We start from the raw sequence: 18,246 nt of genomic DNA, 5'->3' as shown, positions 1-18,246 counted from the left end.
TAAACGTAAATTTATGGTATGCTATTTATTTAATGGAAAATTTTGGTTACAGTAACTCAATATAATTGCATTGTTAAGCAAACACGTTTAACACGATTAACAAACTTTGAACTTTTCGTTTAGGTAAACACTCAAAGGACAACAATTCAAATGAAAGGGTACAAATTGTACAAATAAGTAACTGGAACTAATGTGTTGGCTAGGCCAGCCGACCCCGGTCGCAAAGGTAGGCCATCAGAGCCATGTCGCGCACCTCCAGTGTCACGCGATTGCGATGCCGGGTTAGCATGTAGGAGTCCGACAGCCGCTGCGTCACGTACATCTCGCAGGACTCCTGCATGGCCATAAAGGCGCCCTCGGAGACCCTCAACGGCTCTCCATCGCTGTACTTCACGATGAACTCGCGCACCAGACGCGAGAACGGCAGCTTGGGTATCAGTGTGCCGGAATGGTTCTGCAGTCGCCGTATCTCGAGATCCATCCGCTTGGCTCTGCTGATGGGATTGGCCATTTTGCGCCGCCTGGTCTGGTTCTGTGCAGCAAATGGTCCCGCTGCCCGCGAGCTAGTTTCTTGGCGCACTGGTGTCGGACGCGTCTGCTTTGATCTGGCTGCCGGATGGCGATTCTCCTGGTCCTCCTCCTCGTCGCTGCTAGTGTAGGTGCGGGTCGCTGGCTGATTGCGCATCGTGGAGCAACGACGATTGTAGCCCTCCTGTAGCGTCAGTTGGCTGGTGGTGAACTCCAGGCCGTAGTCGGTGTCGTCTTCTGGCTCCGGCGAGCGGAATGCTTTGTCGTCGTCGCTTGGAGGCTTTGAGTTGTTCATTGATGGGTTGGGGTTACGCTTGGCAGCATTGTGTCGGGGCATTTTCGAATTTTGTGAATTTGTTGAAAACGAAAACAAAATTTTTGAAAGAACTCCCGCCTTTTTTGGGTAGTGTGACCGTATGACCGCTACAGTGAGAATTTGAGTGAGTGGCAGCACTGTTAACTAAATATACATAATTATACGCTTGGTAATAGAAATGTATTCGTTTATGTAACAATTATTTTTTATATGAAACGCGGTTAATTTTTCTAGAAGTCTGGCACTTTTAGTTTATTAGCATTGAATTTTTGAATCCCAACTAAAATCCATTAATTCATGTATAAATATCGATCAACTCCCACCCCTAACTGCACAGCTGATGCGAAATCGTATTGTTTACCACTAGAATTTTTGGATAATTGCCCAATTTCGCCATTTAAACACATTAACAGAGCACTGAGGACACAGCCATGTCGGAGGACCATGGCAAAGACTACACACTGGAGGCCGACTCCGAGCTGCGCTTTGAGATCGAGCACAAGGACGCCAAAGTGCTGGTGTCCGTAAGTGGACCAATAACCCCTTTTGGATTTATGCTATAATCAAATGTATTTCAGCTTGTCAGCGGATTTGCGGAGCTGTTCGGCACGGAGCTGGTGAAGAAAAAGCAATACGAGTTCGGCGTGGGCGCCAAGGTGGCCATCTTCACGTATCAGGGCTGTGTGCTCCACGTTTCCGGTAAAATGGACGTGTGCTACATCTCCAAGGAGACACCGATGGTGCAGTACGTCAACTGCCACACGGCACTGGAGCAATTTCGCATGGAAGCCGAGGAGAAGGATCGCCACGGACCAGTTGCCATGGTCGTCGGTCCAATGGACGTGGGCAAGAGCACTCTCTGCCGCATTCTGCTCAACTACGCTGTGCGCGTGGGACGTCGCCCGCTGTACGCCGACTTGGACGTGGGACAGGGCTCCATTGCCATTTCCGGCAATGTGGCCACCATCCTCATCGAGCGACCTGCGAACGTGGAGGAGGGATTCTCCAAAACAGCGCCGCTGGTCTATCACTTTGGCCATAAGTCGCCCGGCGCCAACAGCATCTTGTACAACGCTGTGGTTTCCAAAATGGCCGAGGTCACGCTGCATTCCCTGAACAGCAACAAGCGAAGTAAGTAATAAAATTATAAGCTCTATATAGTACGAAATCCTCCGTTTTCACAGCAAAAAGCTCCGGCATCATCATAAACACTTGTGGCTGGGTAAAGGGCTCCGGCTATGCGCACCTGTTGCACGCGGCCAAAGCTTATGGAGCCTGCGCCATCTTCGTTCTGGACCAGGAGCGACTGTACAACGAGCTGCTACGGGACGTGCCCAAGGGTGTTCATGTGGTACTGCTGCCCAAGAGCGGCGGTGTCGTAGAGCGCAGCAAAGAGCAGCGGCACGAGGCGAGGGATCAGCGCGTTAAGGAGTACTTCTACGGCAATGCAAGGGCGCCCTTTTATCCGTTCAGCTTCGAGGTGAAGTTCCAGGACCTGCGACTGTACAAGATCGGGGCACCGCCGCTGCCCGACTCCTGCATGCCACTTGGAATGAAGGCGGAGGATAACAAGACCAAGGTGGTCGCTGTTACTCCCACACCCGCGCTTATCCATCATGTGCTGGCACTAAGCTTCTCCGAGTCCGTGGAGGATGATGTGATTGGCACCAACGTAGCTGGCTTCTGCTGCGTGTAAGTACTGCTTAAACTGTGTGCTTGCACTAGTTATATCTGATTATTGTTATCATCCTTAGAACCGAAGTGGATATGGAAAGACAGGCGGTGATGTTGCTTTCGCCGCAACCGCGTCCTTTGCCCCCGAACGCCCTGCTCCTGTGGTCAGAACTCCAATTCATGGACAATCACACCTAGCACTTGTAAATGCTTTACTCTAGATGTAATTTAAGAATTTTTAAATTAATGTTTGCGTTACGAAAAATACAGTTCAGATGTGCAAGCAGTCAACTCATATTTTTCCACAACTTCTCAAACGTTTTAACTTCGTAAAAAAAAAAGAAAATATATAAACAAATTAAAAGGATTGCTACATTTAAGTACTAATGCTTTAATTGCACTTCTCATTGTAGAACGTACCCATTAATTTCATAACCAGGTTATTCTCCACTAAATAACAGAACAGAAAAGAGAAATATTGTAATTTCGACAAATAAAAAGCAGTGAAGTCCGCTATAAATAAGAGTTTTGCTAAAAGTTGCATTTAAAAAAATGTATTTCGTGCGTCATTTGTTAAAATATAATTGAATAATATAATGCTACAATATTTTTAGTAACAAACGGTGTACTAAATTTTTATCCAGTTTCACAACCAACCGTGTACTTCGTAAAATATACTTCTAGTATATTTTCGGCATATTTAGAACACTTTTTTGGTAATATTTAGGCAATTTAGGTGCAGCCATACTGAGGGCAGCGCACGTCGCCTCAGTGCGGTCACACTGTTCAAAAGAGCGAGACGAAAAACACGGCAACACGGTGAACGGAAGACTCAGTGAAAAGTAAATCAAATATTTACAAAACAAAGTAACCACAAAATGGCTGCGCTCGGTCGAATTGCGTTAGTTGAACAACAAAAAGCGATGAAACGGCGCCGATTAATACACTTTTATGCGGTTTAAACCATAGATACTGTGGAATTTGGCGTGCTTTTCGTGTTTGTTGTGCAGCATGCGAGTTGTTGCTGTTGTTGTGTATATGTGTACCAAATGGTTCTAAAAACAAAACAAGAGATTTTCGGGCATCTAAATTTACGGCCTGCTTGAAAGACGTTCTGTTTCCCCCAGTGTGTGTGTGTGTGTGCGTGCGTGCGCGTGTGTTCTTTTTCTCACTTACTCTCTGTTGCTTTGTTGCTGTTGCTGCTGCATTTTCCAGCGGCAAACGGCGTTTGTTTTGGTTGCGTCGTGAAATTTTCCACTGGAAAGTGCAGCGCAGCGCCTTTTTGGGGGTTGCACATACACACGCACACACCGCAATTCGTCGATTGCCGGCTTGTTGCGCCGTGGAAGCGGCAAAAGAGGTTTCCTAATTACGAAGATTCGCCTTATCACTTACAGTATTTCAATTTGGCGAGCAGTCGGACGGGTGGGGGGTTCCGGTCGGTGGGGTGGAGTGGAGTGGCCTCCAACACAGTTGCACAATTGCTTATCACTCGCTACTTAACGACAACAACAATTTGTGGCTCGCTCACAGGCAAGCACACACACGTAAACAAGGCGATCGCACTGGCCAACAAAGAAGCGGGAAACTCAATTGAGATACTGTAATGGCAACAACAGCAACAGCTAACTTACATACACTGCGCAACAAAAGTGCACGCATTAGGAACTAAAGACTAGTGATCAAATAAATAAATAAATAGCCAAAACATGAAACCTTGTAGTCACAAAATCTTAAACAATGTTCGTCTAATTAAAAAGAGTAGCATTCTATAAATGAAAACAAACATTTTGAATACTATTTAAACAAAATCAACGCAAAGTTAAGCAAATTGAGCTGCTAACGAAATTTGTATTTGAAATGTATTATCAGTAACATGCATCGGTTCTAGTAACTACGAACTATTAAAGAGCATTCCAAACAAAAGGTGTTATTTAATACCCAACGAATGGAAGATTTTCGAACGACCTGTTTTCAAACCTCCCACTCTCTTCCACTTGCAGTTTTTCCGTGTGATTATCATGTGCGCCTAACAAAAGACAAACGATCGGGTCGCGTCATCTGTTGTTTTGCGCCAAATGTCTTAAAATTCCGGCGATAGTGCTTCCAAAATAAGATGGCCCTCGAGCCATACACAAAGTCTGCTGAAATCGAACCTCAATTGTGCCAAGTTATAGAGAATAATGAAGATGTGACAACGAAAGCGACCAAATGCGCGAAATGCGCGAAATCCAACAGCGGAGTGGACTGGCGACAAATGCTGATAGGCTTTCTACTGATTTGCTTTGGCATCTCAAACAGTTGGCAGTACAAAAATGGTAAGTTCTGTGCTTTCAATTCGAACAAAGGGCATCGCATTTGCCAAAGGAGCTGGCAACTGACAAGCATTTGATGGCAGTTCGATTAATTTGACGAGTGGCGAGGGCTTTGAGTTCAAAAAACCGCAGGGATAGACAGTTTGTAATGGGAATGGGTCTGTGATATCGCTCCTTCTTTTCCCTCAAAGGCTTTTGTACTACAGGTGTCTCTCGTTTATGTGAACCAATATACGTTCTTGCGTAATTCTTAGCTTAGATTGCTCTTGTAGCTTACAAGAAAGTAATGTTTAATATCAAGATATATGTATTGGCATTAGAAACTATTTTAATTTAAAGTAATTTCAATTATTTTACCAATGTACACCTTAATATATCAACAATTACAATCAGTTGGCATGCATAAAAATAGCTATATTTATGTTAATCGAATATTTACATGAAAATCTTCATCATAATCTTCATTATTTCAATTTCAATAAGTGCAGTTTAATCTTTAAAAATGGCTCGCTTGGCTCTGGTTTCTTTAGACAAGATGAGAGTACTTCATTGAGCTAACTGCATTAAATGCGTGTTGCCCCCTTCGAGTGTCCACTGTATGCGTTTGTTTATGTGGTTTCAACTGCACTTTTGAGCTTCCCGCTCCCCGCCATCGCCCCTCGCCCAGCATTTATCCCCTTTGCCGCTTTGCGTTTTCCTTTAAGCTCTTTTTCGTGTTGTCAAAGCCCAAAGGCTGACAATTTCTCGGCGCAATGCTTTTATGAATAAACAACTACTACTTATTTAGACTGTAGTACGCACTCAACTTGATTGCACTGCGCATAATTTAGTACCCCCTTCCACTTCTTCATCCTCTGCTGCTTTTTCTACTCTGCGGCCCCACCAAACACTTTGCCACTAGATGCGACGCTAATGAGCTGAAAAAAGCAGCTCACTAATAATTCAGCAGTTGTAATATGGCAAAGTTGCCCGGTAATTGCCGGCATATTTCAAATGCACAAAGCATTGACCCAGGCTCAAAAAGTGTGCACTCAGACAAATTTCGGGGCCCAAAGGCGACATTCTATTAAAAGCTTAGCCGTATATCATATTATTTGCTTAAATATTTTATCTAAATTATTTAGAATTTAAAATAAAATTGATAGATTCTCTCTATAAAAATTAAAAGACTTTTCAAGTTGGAAACTATGAGCAAAGTTGAGATGTGAAAAGGGAATTTACAAATTCAGATGTACGTCTATAGATTGTTTTGTATGACTTCTTGGAAGTTTTTCTCAGTGCATCTTTAAAAAAGGAGCGCAAGGGACAGCAGTAGCAGGGACCTCCACGGGACGAGTCAATATGGAAATAGCAAATGGACAAAGGCCGTCCAAACATCGTTAAGCCCCAAAAAAGCTCGAGTGTTTGGCTGAAAGATAAGCCTTCGGCTCCTTCGTTTTTTTTTCTTCTCTCTTCTTTTTGCGGCTCTCTCCTTCAGTTGCAATCCGGAGTTTTTTGGAGTCCGGAATTGCGAGTACTCCAGCATGCATGGGGGCATCCACAAAGCAAGTGCCGCCGCACCGAAAAGGAAGCCCGAAAACTTAAATTTGTCGAGCCGGGTGGGAGGAAAAAAAGCGCATCAAATATGTACACAAAGCCCCGGGAAAAACCATCTCGCATCTTTCCCGCCCGGCTCTCTGTTTCGTTGTGTGTGGGTGGTTTGGGTGGTGTGTGGATGGTGTGTGGGTGGTGTGTGGGTGGCTGGATGGGTGCTTACTTTCTTTAACACTTTGACGCGCGCACAAAGTGTTTTTTGCCAGCGTTGATTTGCCCATCCTACCCGCTCCACTCGCCAAAAGGAGAAAGAATCCCACACCACTGCCATCCACCCACTTCTTTAAACCTTGTTCTTTTTTGCAGCTAACTGACGTTTTTGCGCGCTGTCATGCCGTGTGGGGGATTCCCCCTTTCTTTTTTTTGGTCCTTTACGCCAGCGCTCAGCGCTATTTGCTTTAGCTTCTATTTACTACGCCGTAGTACGCCAGTTTAGTAGTAATGGGAGTACTTCAAAGGCGACGGCTCCTTTGACGCCACATCCACCGCCCACTGACGGCATCCAGTCATCCCGCAATCCTGCCATCCTGCCATCCTGCCATTCTGCCCGACATCCTTTGCGTCCCCGCGGGACACTCGACATTTCACTGTTGTTGACATTGATTTTGATTTCATTTATGTGTGCACCAGTTCCACTTTCAACTTTCCATCAGCCAGCTGACATTGGCTTAGAATGCCAGTCAACACTTGCCACACTTTGTCTTTCCTCGCGGGATTTGTCCAGGAAGCATTATGCGCTAGTATTTTCTAATTATCCAATTAAAAATGCCCAACTCAATTATCCATGCGTGAATTTGGGCTTCATCTTGGCAATTAAAACATTAATTTGATGCTTTGCATACATTCAGGACTTCAACTATTGCATTAACTAGTTTAATTATATAAATATATAAGTATTTATAAGAAAGATGCCCAAATATAACAATTCCTTAACGCAATTGCGAATCTTAAATTACATCAAAATAACTTTAAATTTACTTCCTGTAGAAAAAAAGACTGGACAATGATTATCGCAATTACTTTAATTAGGTTCCTCCAATTTGCTTAAAGCTTTCATAATTATTAAAATCTGTTGATTAAGTTTCTATACAATGGCAATTACGTCAATGATTATATAATTATAATTCCCTAAGCTGTTTTCAACTTTAATCTGTTACTTCATTTTGCATAGTTATAAACGTAGTGGCCGTAGGGAAATGCACCACTTGAGCTCTGGAAATGCAATTAATCAACTAAAACTTTAATCATACTATTCCAAGCTCGTTTCACAAACTTTTCACAACTGACAGATTGTTGATTTGGTTTCCTATGGAAGTGCAAAGCTGTTAAACAGCTTCCTCTCAGGAATTGCATACAAATATCGGCTTAAACTTAAGTCCAATGAAACGCCCGATCGCACGGCAAACACAATTGGGCTTTAACTAACCCAATCATCCTGGGAGCCATCTGCATTCCGTATGCAAACTGGTAAAACCAAAGGCAAACTCTTGGTCCGCCGGCACAAATGTATCACTTTGCAATTTAAACAATAATGTTGTGGTGTGGTCAGTCCGGCGTCTGTGTAATGCATCTGTGCTGCCCGCCAGTTCGGTTGCATCCACATTATCATCGCATCATGGCATCATGGCATCATGGCATCATCCTGCTCATCAACGCGACGCCCTCCTCCGACCACAGATTTGTGTGGGCGGCTTGGCCTGGCACTGACCTCTGTGTTGGCTGATACAGTTGTGTGTAAGTACACATGTATTCCACTCAGAAAAATGCCCTGATGTATTAGTTTTGAAAGTAGGATTGAAGTAGAACATAGCATAACGTGGAGTTCAAAACTGGCTAGCTGTACTAGCACCTTAATTTCTTATATTTTCTTTAAAACTTACGAAAAAAGCTTAGAATTCGACAGCAATTTATGAAGAGATATATATACATTCTGTAATAGTTTCCTGTGCATATGCGTAATCAGTTTTGGCATTGCCAGCAAATTGGCTGCCATATGCAGCGCGGTTTGCATATGCAAATATGTGTGTGCAACTGCCACAAGAGCAACAACAAAAGCATCGCGAACCCGTCCAACAGCTTTAGGCGGCCAACTTGAGCATCCTTCTGGCGGTGCCGCCGCTTATCACTTATCGTAATCTTGTAATTACGTGTGTTCCACAAATGTTAATTGCGAAAGGGAAACATTGATAGGCTGAGGGCATTCCCAGCTGGTTATCCTCCATCTCGATTCCCTCGCACTTCGGCCAGCACTCCGTTGGTGCTGCAGCTTAAACGAGTTGTTCACATGGCAAATCGTTAATTTAACGATTGTGTTTATTTTTTTGAGGGATTCTATAATAGCACATAAAACCATCCAGCAGTTAGACGGCTGTTTCGTCGGGGCTCTCGTCATTCGAGTCACCATTTTGATGTAGCTCCACTAAATGCAAGCCCACAATCAAAAGGAAATATATTTGCATTGCTTGGAGGGAAAATAATTGAAATGAAACCACGTATGCTTGACCATTATCTTACCCCATATGAGAATAAAAGCCAAGGCCAGTGTAAGGTGGTCATAGGCAAAGATTAGAGACAGGATAACGATTAAGTAGACGAGCACCAAAAAGACTGATTTCAACAACCAAATCAATATGAGTATTAGACCAGACTGAAGGCTAAAAGTATGAAACGAATCAAACTTATACGACTTACATTCAACGACTTACATTCACGCTCATGAGCAGCCCGATATCAGTCAAAAGGTCGACCCCCAGGACCAGCACAACCTGAATACGATTCTTCATCATCGTAACTGTGATAAGATCATGGACATCGTCTCCGCTGTGCTTTTTGGAATACCAATGTCTAACTGAAGAGAAAATAATGAAAATTCATTGTACTAACACGGGAATTTGCATTTACAAATTGGGCCTGGGAAATAGAAGATAACCAGGTGATAGAACAGGCGAAGTAAATCGATTATTACATAGGAAGCTGCTATCACAACGACACCAGTGTTGATCGAGTAGCGGCAAAAGAATTTGTTTAGCAGAGCCATGATACAACTTTATAGTGACTTGAATTTTCTCCAACATATTGTCAGTTTTAGAAAAGCCATCATGCATGTGCTGTATGTTATGTGCTATGTGAGAAATAGCTGCTGTTGAAGGTACATAGGTGCGAATAAAATTATACGACCATAATTTACCCAACAAGTTGCCAATTTAAGGGCCCAAAACATGTCAGCAAGTAATTAAATTTCTATAGCAATTTGCATATCTGCAGGCGCGCAGGCAACCCTGTTTCCTGTGCCCCTGTGTGCGTGTGTATCTGTGTGTATGGGCCACTTAACATAGCCGTTGGCTTTGGCCAACTAACGAACTGAACGAGAAACTGAAATAAAAACAAGGGGACTCGACTCCGGAAACATTTAGGGATGGGGCGATGCACATGCAACATCCCAGTCACATGCAACTGAAGTCGCAGTTTCCAATGCCAACTTCTATGCAAGAAAAATGTACCCAGGGAGTTCTATAAAGAAGACACCAGTACAATCCTTTTAAGTCCTTATAAAACTTGAGTTTATTTTTGATGAATTACATTTGAGCATATTATATTCGAAAGCGATTCACGTTGGCCATTGGTCATGTGAATAAACGATAGTTTCTGCTTTGCTTGAGTCGCCCATCACTAGGTGGCATCTTGGCCGTGTCTCCCTTGCTAACAAGCTCCCCCCTTATACCCTCCCTCTACTCCTGGCCACCTTCCTGTGCCGAAGGGGCTGGTGGGGGGCTTCCTCGGGATGTGTCGCTGCTGCCTCCGCCGCTTTAAATGTCTGGGCGTTCGTGCGTTGCTTGCAACGCAGCAGAGCAGCGCATAAACATGCACATCGTTAAGAGACGAGACCGGGCTCAGACCCAGGCCCAAAATCATGGCCCAGACCCTTTTGGGGCTCCACTCCGCAGTACCCTCTGCCCTTTCCCCCGCCACTTGGCCACTTGCGACTCGTTTCCAAGCTGGTCATTTAGAGGCCAGGCCCAGCATGCCTTCCACCACATATATCCGTACAATCAACAAACCTGGCCAGAAATGTTTTTCCTCTTTTTCTTCTGCTTTATACCATGTTTTTTTTCATTCGATTTTTGTTTTTTTCGTTGGCTTGTTTTGGCCTTTTGACTGCTCTTTGTTTTCGTGTAATTGTTCTGACTGCCGTTCTTGTTTACGTTTCATTGGCTCCCGAGTTTCCCTCTTTTTATTTTTTTTGGCCGAAAGATCTCTGCACTCCATATGGTCAAGTCTCGGGTTTCGTTATCTAATATTGCTGGGAGGAAACATTAATTCGCAGCTCGTTGGCAGATCCTTCGTCTTCATAGTCCAACAGCAGTCTCCCCGTTCGACGAATTGCTAATTTATTTCACTCTTGTACCTCGGAACACGCTTCCTATCTAAACGGAGGGGGAAAAAAACCAATTTAAAGTTTATTTATGGCTTTTATTATTTTATACCCTCTATATTTGGCATTTTTCCTGTTGCTCTTCTTTTTTTCTGGTCTTTGCAGCTGCCTTCGACTGGCGTTTGTCAATTTTTAACCTGTTGTGCATACTAATTTGTCGAAAGCTGGCTTTTTTATATCGTATTTGATTTTCCCTGGAGAGGGTCACTTCTCCATAATTTAAGTGACACTTTGGATGATTTGTGTCCCAAGCGAAAACGCCTTGGTTGATTTTTAATTAATTTTTGTCGATCGATAAATTAAGGCTGTTTAAATATATATTGATTCCTCTGGTCTCCACTTCGTATAAGATCCTTAAACTTTACCAATCAAAACTTTGTAGTCCGGCAGACGGAGAAAAAAATTCGATGGCTAACGCATAAATTAAACCACGATTTCGAATTCCAGCAATCTCCGGGATACATCAACATCATTAGTTATAGGTCGAATACCCAACTGAAACCAGAAAACCACAAAAACTAATTTATCACACAGATGGTTCATGCTTAGTTTTAATGGTTTTTGATGGACAAAAGGAAAGAGTTCGATAACGTCAAACCAAAGCACGACCAATACGGCTGGCAAAAGAATGGAATTGGAAATACCACGCTTTTGGTGGGGAAAATTCGAATGGGTGTTTCGCTGCGACGAAAGCCATAAAGTAATGTAAATTGTTTATCAAGCCGTTGCCATAAATTCATATAAAATTGCAGTGCGAAATTTAACTGCAGCACGCCAACGCAACGAAAATGAGCAGACACTTAAAGTAAACATAAACTTTAACGTAAACATGCACTGCAAGAATGTTTTGTATATAAATTAGGAATGAGTTCTTTTCAAGACAGTTCTTCTATATTATGTTATAATCCGTTATAAAAGTAGAAAGCGAAACTTGCATTTAACTATCTTCTAACTTGGTCAAGCTAAAATTATGATACTAATTAATAGTATGAATAGCAATGCTCGCACTGTTTTTCTATGGTTTGGATATTTGTAGTTGCCACAACTTTTTCTGCGGTGTAGTCGAACTCATTTGTGTGTGTCGTTTGTTGGGAAAAGAGTTCCAAACAAATCATTGGAACCGCTGCTGCGAGTGCGTGCGTTTAAATCTATCAATAGGCCCATTTGTAATTGTTGCAATGGGCAGGCGATTCCGTTTGGGGCCAATGGCATATCATTAGGCATCGGCATCGGAATCGGAATTGGAATTGGAATCGGAATCGTAGGTCCAAAGGGTTATTGCAGGGCATACTGGGCGGCAACAACGAATCATTCTCTAATGTGTTGATACACAAATTGTTCGCCGTTTGTGTTCAATTTCTCCCTTATGGCCCCAGCATGCTAATTAACAGCAAACGAGGGAGATACCATACCATCCGCAGCATCCGCTCCTTTCTCTTTTCCGACAACTTCCTCTGCAGATATGTGGATGTATCTACATCTGTATGTACATGTATCTGGTAAGCTACTCCCTTTCTCTGCCGCACACTCACTCAACTCATTCGCACACCATGTCTGTGGCATTAAGAGTCGAGGTTGTGGTATGTCATGCCATCTTAATAATGACATTTATTTGTAACGTGTTAAGATACTAAATTGCCCCGTCCGTCCACATGCAACATGCAGCACATAACCATACCTCTGAGCGATCCATCTCCATTGGCATGTGAGTGAGGAATACCTGGACAGAGAATGAATATATATGAATACACTTGTATTATATGCCCAACGGATTGCGGTTTTTCTTTCCTGTCCTCGCCTTGCGACGCAGTCTGGGCAATTTTCAACAATTTGCAGCCATTTTTGCCGAGCAACACCAGCATTGGCCAGAAAAGCTATAACAATTTCCATGACTCGAGCTTATTACCTCTGGTATGCGTAATAACTTTAGTGCTGCACACGATTACACTGGCTAACAAAGATGTTTCATTCAAAGTCGGTTCGAGCTTGCAAGTGTGGTATAAATGGTGCAAGGACTTGTTTCAAATGGCCAACTTGTTGGCCAGTGTGCGTTGAATCCGGACACCTCCTCCGATTCAGTTCAGCAATCATCTACAGCTGCCGAGGTGCGTGTGAGTTGAGTTCCTCCGATGGATCTTGGCAATTGTTATAATTTGCCACATATTGAAATTGAATTGCCTGGGCTTGCAACACACATGCCGTGTGCTGGTGTTAGTTCCAGTGGGCTTGCATGTGGCACTCAGCCACTCGCTCACCTTCACGGTAAATGCAGTTGCGCGCTTGACTAATTTCGCATTCATGCCTGCACTGGGTGCAAACAGCTTATTTGGCCGGGTGCGTTGATGTGTGGCTGCTCCCACAAGTTTCCGCTTCCACTTGGCCACTCGATTGGCTGTGGACAGCCGGCTGTTTGCCTCCTTCACTCCGAAGGGATACACATTGCTAATTGGGCTAAAATCAACGATTGGTTGGATATCTACTCGCTAGTGCTCAAGATGTGAATTTCTGCTAGGACTCGTTAATACCAGACCGAGAACTTCCATCATTCTAGGTCTATAGTCATAAAATAATCACAACTTGGGCTTAAGTTTTTGTAGTTTAAAATTTTGAATTTCCGGGTCCACAAACTTCAATATAAGCGTAGCATTAACCTTTTAGAAAGCAGGAAATTCTGAGATTTTAAAGAGACTGAGCAAGTCTTTAAGGTGAAAATCCTGACTTGGGTATATCCCCTAAATGGGGGCGATATAAATTTCGCTTATGACACCTCACTTGACAACGGACAGGCGGTTAAATATGCATAGGAAGGTGTCAAGTCAACTCAACTCAACTCAACTCCACTCCACTCAAGTTGGCGCGAGGCAAAAACACGTTTTGCGACTAAGAGGCGCATTTAAATACAAAAGCAGCAGACTCGACTCGACGCTTTAAAGTTTAAACAAATCAGCTAACAGTAAATAACCTGTTGCGTTTGCGCCATTAATGTCGAACTTCGTTATGTTGATATACGAGCGGTGGCAGGCAGCATAAAGTAAAGTTTTGGGCCCAAAGAGCACCACTCATTGTGATATCGCCAAAGTAATTTTACACCAGTAGACAACAACTTCATTATCGCATAAGCTCCGATAACATGCGTGCCAGAGAGTCCCCAAAAAAATTCAAAATCTTTAAAACAAAAGAAATGCGCGGGGAAACAAACAACAATGCAAACATAATCATTATCGAGATTACGGCCAAATTTATCGAGAGCCGCAGTCTCCAAGTGCTTAACGAGCCCAAAAGATGGCTTCATGGCTTGATTTTGTGCCTGCACTGAGAAAAAATCGCCCTAATAGTGCGGGTATGCGTTCTTTGGTGTCTAGAAACTTTCATTAGGACAGAACATGTAACAGTTCGCTGCATTTGGATATTTCGTGGAACTAAAATATAACAATTGTGTCTCTAAATATTATGAATATAGGGATTATGTTGCAACATTTAACCGAGCAAATGCCTAAGGAATTTGTATTGGCTCGATCAGTATAATTTTGTTGGGTATAATTGCACTGATTTCGCTCTCTGTAGAGATATCCCTTCTTTCTGGCATCGGTTGGCTTAGCTTCTTTTGGGACGCGTCTGTTGGCTCTCCTCGTCTTCCAGAGTTACCTGCGCTACCTGAGTTCCCCCAGCTGTTCTCGAACTCGGACCACGCTACTGGCGAACCCGAGAGTTTATACGCAGGTCCCACTCCATCGCCCTAATCACATCTTGAGTTTGTGTTTGGGTTGTCGGCTTTGGGTTTGGATATTTATTTTTTTCTGGGCTGTGCTCACAAAACGCCTTGAGGCAGTCGCACTCGCCACACAACAAGCTGTTTTATGGCTAAATCCAAAGCCAAGCCAAGCCAAAGCTCGTTTGTGTATCTGGCTTTGTCCCTAAACAAAAACCAAACAAGACAACAACGGCGAGCGTAAAGAATTTGTATAAATAAAAGCGTGTAGGGGGTAACAAGCGAGTATAATAATTAAAATGAAATCAGACGGACGGGCAGAAAGAAAAAACCCATAAGCTCCAAAGAGGATGGATGGATGGGATGATGGGGGCCAGAGAAACACCTGAACTCCATTTAAAATGCTAAATTTGTCAACTGAATGCGAACATTGTGACCGATTTATTTGCATGTGAAAAGCATGTCTCGCCCACAAAGGAGCCACACTCACAATATGGCCAAAATTCAAAGCAAAAGCAACTAGTTTTGGTTACTTGCCGGCTAGGATTGAACCGAACTTTTGTTATGCTAAGTGTGATAAACATAAATTTCATTAAAATTAGCATGCAGGTTTTATTTGCGGATTTTCCGTAATGCCATCAAATGTATTTTTAAATTGTAAAAGCAAAAAGTTCCACTTATTAAGTGGGGAATTCATACCATTTTATACGCAATTCCTCTCAATCATTTGGAATTAACGCTTCATAATCACTGTATTATCACCCAAGTACCAAAACAATTCAAGTTATGTCAAGTCTAATGGCTTTAAGGATGACTTGACTGCTGGGTAATGCATTTTTAATGCCTGAATGTCTTGCATATTTGCCTTCATCGGTGACAGAGCAATTAGTTAGCCGGCACTTTCCTTGGGGCGGCATAAATCTGAAATTGATTTATAAATTACTGGCTGGCAATCGCAGCAGCCACAACACCGAGTTAAGAGAAAAAGTAAATGGCAATAAAATATCAATTTGCAAAAGCTGACCATCGCTCCTTTTGGCCAAGATATGGAGATCCAGAAGGAGGTGGAGATCCATGAGGAGACGGAGACCCAGGAGAAGATGGAGAACCAGGAGGAGATGGAGATCCAGGAGGAGATGGAGAACCAAGTGGAGATGGAGACCCAGGAGGAGATGGAGACCCAGGAGGAGATGGAGATCCAGGAGGAGAAGGGGCCAATTGCAATGGTGATTTGTTTGCCGCGAGTTGGCCGGCTGCTCTGCTCTCCTGCTTGGCAATTTACTTTTACAACACCCAGGACGGAATCGGTATAATTTATGCTGCAATTTATAACCACCTCGGTTGCTGTGGCCATTCTGCATCGGAGGAGTCCGCTGCCAGCATATTTCCATACATGGCCCAGTCTTTGGACCGCGACCGCATGTGGCAATTAACCAAAAGTAAATCTCGATGCCTGTTTTGGCGCTGTAGAAATTTCAATTCCAATTCACTTCAATCAGTGTGCACAAATACTTGGCCGCTTCTGGCTGGCAGGCAGCTCAATAATTCAATATAAATCAATTCCATCTGCCATGCGGTGCTAATGGCCACAAGTGGAGTATAGTCCCAATGGCAGTCGTCTCAATTGGCAGACTCGCTGCTGCTGTAGACATTTTGCCCCTTTTTTATTTCGTATTTTGTACATTTGCAATTCCAGGGCCCTCGAACTTGTAGTTGCTTTATTTGTACATGTGTACAAATTTTTATTTTGCACAAATGTTTGCTTCTGACAGCTTCAGTTTCAGATACAGCGGGGCACGAAGGTGGAGGCTCCACTGTGCTCTGCCAGTGGAAGTGTGTTCTCGAGGACGCCCGACTTGCTGGCAACTAATTGAATGTCAATTTGTTTGTTGCCTCGCTTCCAACTGCCAACTGCCAACTGAATGTGGATGTGGATGTGGATGCTACTCATTTCGTATGCCTGTCACAAGACTTCATCTGCATTAACATATCGCCCTTTGCACAGCCAATATTGAACTTGCATTATAGGCCATGCAATCACTGCAGACGGATATTTCCATTGGCTTATTATGCATTTATTTACCCAACTTATTTATCGCCGTGACCAACATACCCTCGCTTTGCTTTTTTAAACAGGCAAATATTTAGGCAGCCGGGTGGTTTCCCTCTATTTGCCATGCGTCCATGTTATCTGTGATTGGTATCTGTTCTGTAGCCTCCGGTGGAATTAGGAATTTAATTAAAGGAAACCACAAGTTGGCGGAACAACTGGGATTAATTTGTTATTGGACAAAGGGGGTTGAGCACTTGGAAGCTACACAATGGCATAAAATATTTAAATTTTCCTATGAATTACTGATTAAACGTAAACGAACTAACTCAAGGGAATTCCCTTTTAAGATGACTGGCTATGTGCATAGATATGGTAAACAAAGGGATTGATTGGAAAAAATGTACTTGAAAAATAATTAAAAGTGCCGCTTTCCAGAGTAAAAACATAATGCAAGTTTGTAAAGCGGATTCGTCCATGTTTTTATGCAGTTGGGGTTGATAATTACACTATTTTATGTGCTGTTGATAAATTTGCGCTCGGTAATGAGATGTTCTGATATGGTTGTAGCCCCTTATCGATAGCTATGTATACGCATATACAAATACATATAGCATTTAAAGTAAGCTGTGGCATAATGAATATAATGAGCCCGCGCTCAGCTGGCTGCAAATTAATTTAAATCATCAAGCCGGCGCGGCGCGCAAGAATATTAAATTTACAATTTTCCTTCACTTTTTGTTTTTGTTGTTGCCCTGCTGTGCGCGTACGTGGCCCACCTGCTCCCCCCCAAGCTGCCCCATGCCCCCTCCCAGGGGGGTTACCCCCGATCCGCCGGGGTGCAATTCATAGCCAGCGAGGCACACAGCCCCGCAATCTTGATGGGCAACACTTGAGTGCAGCAACTACAACTACTCTACTACACAACTATGCTCGTGTACGGCGGACGAACGAGGCATATTGCCATAAAATTAACGGATCCTAGGTGGATGAGGCACTGCTCTGGTCCAGGGGGCAGCAGGAGGAGGGGCAGTGGCAGTGGAGCTGGAGCTGGATGTGGATGTGGAAGTGGCAGGGTTCGTGGGGGCAGAGCCAGAGCTGCAGAAAATATTAACACGATATTTTTCAAGCGAGTTTGCTGCACTGCACTGCTAATACAGAACACTACAGAATACAGAAAACTATGTTAGCTTTAAATGCAATTCAAACTTTAATCAGAGTTAAGCTCATTAAGCGATTTAGTATACACCTCATTAAATCTAATCAGTTTTATAACAAACAGCAAGTACTTGAGGCAAAATCAAGTTATTAACTTAATTGTCTAAGTAGTACTCAATTTGTGATTAAGGAAGATTATGATGCTATTTCCCCAGTGGTAAGGGCACATGAAAAAGCAATCCTTGCTTGGCTCAGATGAAAGCCTTAATTAAAAGGGCTTCACAAATCTGGGTCACACACTTATTTTTGTCAGTGTGCTGATGCGGCTGTTGGGGCTGGTGCTTCTGCTGATTTTGCTGCTGCTGCTGCTGCTGCTGTTGCTGTTCCTCTGACCAACCCACATCGTTATCATAATATGAATGGTGGTGGCCCCAGTCGTGCCGTCGCTGGTTGTGTGGGCGGGGCCGCCTC

General features: G+C 43.4%; 4 protein-coding genes across 5 annotated transcripts in view; 2 read left to right on the top strand and 2 right to left on the bottom strand.

Moving 5' to 3' along the window:
* Nucleotides 1-6: 6 nt before the first annotated feature.
* LOC6549639 (histone H3-like centromeric protein cid) lies at nt 7-996 on the bottom strand. The gene has a single exon (XM_001975721.2). The coding sequence runs from the start codon at nt 863-865 to the stop codon at nt 200-202; it is 666 nt and encodes a 221-aa protein (XP_001975757.1). The 5' UTR covers nt 866-996; the 3' UTR covers nt 7-199.
* On the top strand, nt 985-3,038 carry LOC6549640 (protein CLP1 homolog). Its single transcript, XM_001975722.3, has 4 exons — nt 985-1,368; nt 1,423-1,975; nt 2,029-2,536; nt 2,599-3,038. The coding sequence occupies exons 1-4, from the start codon at nt 1,276-1,278 to the stop codon at nt 2,714-2,716; spliced, it is 1,272 nt and encodes a 423-aa protein (XP_001975758.1). The 5' UTR covers nt 985-1,275; the 3' UTR covers nt 2,717-3,038.
* Nucleotides 3,039-3,268: 230 nt separating this feature from the next.
* The window catches only part of LOC6549641 (low-density lipoprotein receptor-related protein 6), a 30,601-nt gene continuing 15,623 nt past the window's right edge, over nt 3,269-18,246 (top strand). Inside the window, exons 1-2 of one of the 2 annotated variants that reach the window (XM_001975723.3) lie at nt 3,269-3,360; nt 4,522-4,836. In XM_001975723.3, coding sequence (XP_001975759.1) covers nt 4,635-4,836 — 202 coding nt within the window. In that variant the 5' untranslated portion in view covers nt 3,269-3,360; nt 4,522-4,634. Of the gene's footprint in view, nt 3,420-4,521; nt 4,837-18,246 lie in introns of both variants that reach the window. The other variant, XM_015156973.2, reaches the window with a different exon arrangement.
* Nucleotides 8,787-9,483, bottom strand: LOC26526328. The gene is made up of 4 exons (XM_015157296.2): nt 9,328-9,483; nt 9,132-9,274; nt 8,941-9,073; nt 8,787-8,887 (listed from the first exon to the last, which is right to left on the bottom strand). Exons 1-4 carry the CDS (start codon nt 9,461-9,463, stop codon nt 8,787-8,789), a joined length of 513 nt encoding a protein of 170 aa, XP_015012782.1. The 5' UTR covers nt 9,464-9,483.

Source organism: Drosophila erecta, unplaced genomic scaffold (genome assembly GCF_003286155.1).
Source record: "Drosophila erecta strain 14021-0224.00,06,07 unplaced genomic scaffold, DereRS2 tig00000092-arrow-pilon, whole genome shotgun sequence".
Lineage (NCBI taxonomy): Eukaryota > Metazoa > Arthropoda > Insecta > Diptera > Drosophilidae > Drosophila > Drosophila erecta.
This window is presented reverse-complemented; position numbering and strand designations above follow the sequence as displayed.

Excerpts from the sequence above, each read along its gene's own strand:
- LOC6549640 (XM_001975722.3), top strand. The coding sequence starts at position 1,276 with ATGTCGGAGGACCATGGCAAAGACTACACACTGGAGGCCGACTCCGAG. Across the intron at positions 1,369-1,422 it reads ACGCCAAAGTGCTGGTGTCC|CTTGTCAGCGGATTTGCGGA; the intron begins GTAAGTGGACCA and ends AATGTATTTCAG. Across the intron at positions 2,537-2,598 it reads GTAGCTGGCTTCTGCTGCGT|AACCGAAGTGGATATGGAAA; the intron begins GTAAGTACTGCT and ends TATCATCCTTAG.
- LOC6549639 (XM_001975721.2), bottom strand. The coding sequence starts at position 865 with ATGCCCCGACACAATGCTGCCAAGCGTAACCCCAACCCATCAATGAAC.
- LOC26526328 (XM_015157296.2), bottom strand. The coding sequence starts at position 9,463 with ATGGCTCTGCTAAACAAATTCTTTTGCCGCTACTCGATCAACACTGGT. Across the intron at positions 9,074-9,131 it reads GGCTGCTCATGAGCGTGAAT|TCTGGTCTAATACTCATATT; the intron begins GTAAGTCGTTGA and ends TTTAGCCTTCAG. Across the intron at positions 8,888-8,940 it reads GGCTTTTATTCTCATATGGG|CAATGCAAATATATTTCCTT; the intron begins GTAAGATAATGG and ends TTTCCCTCCAAG.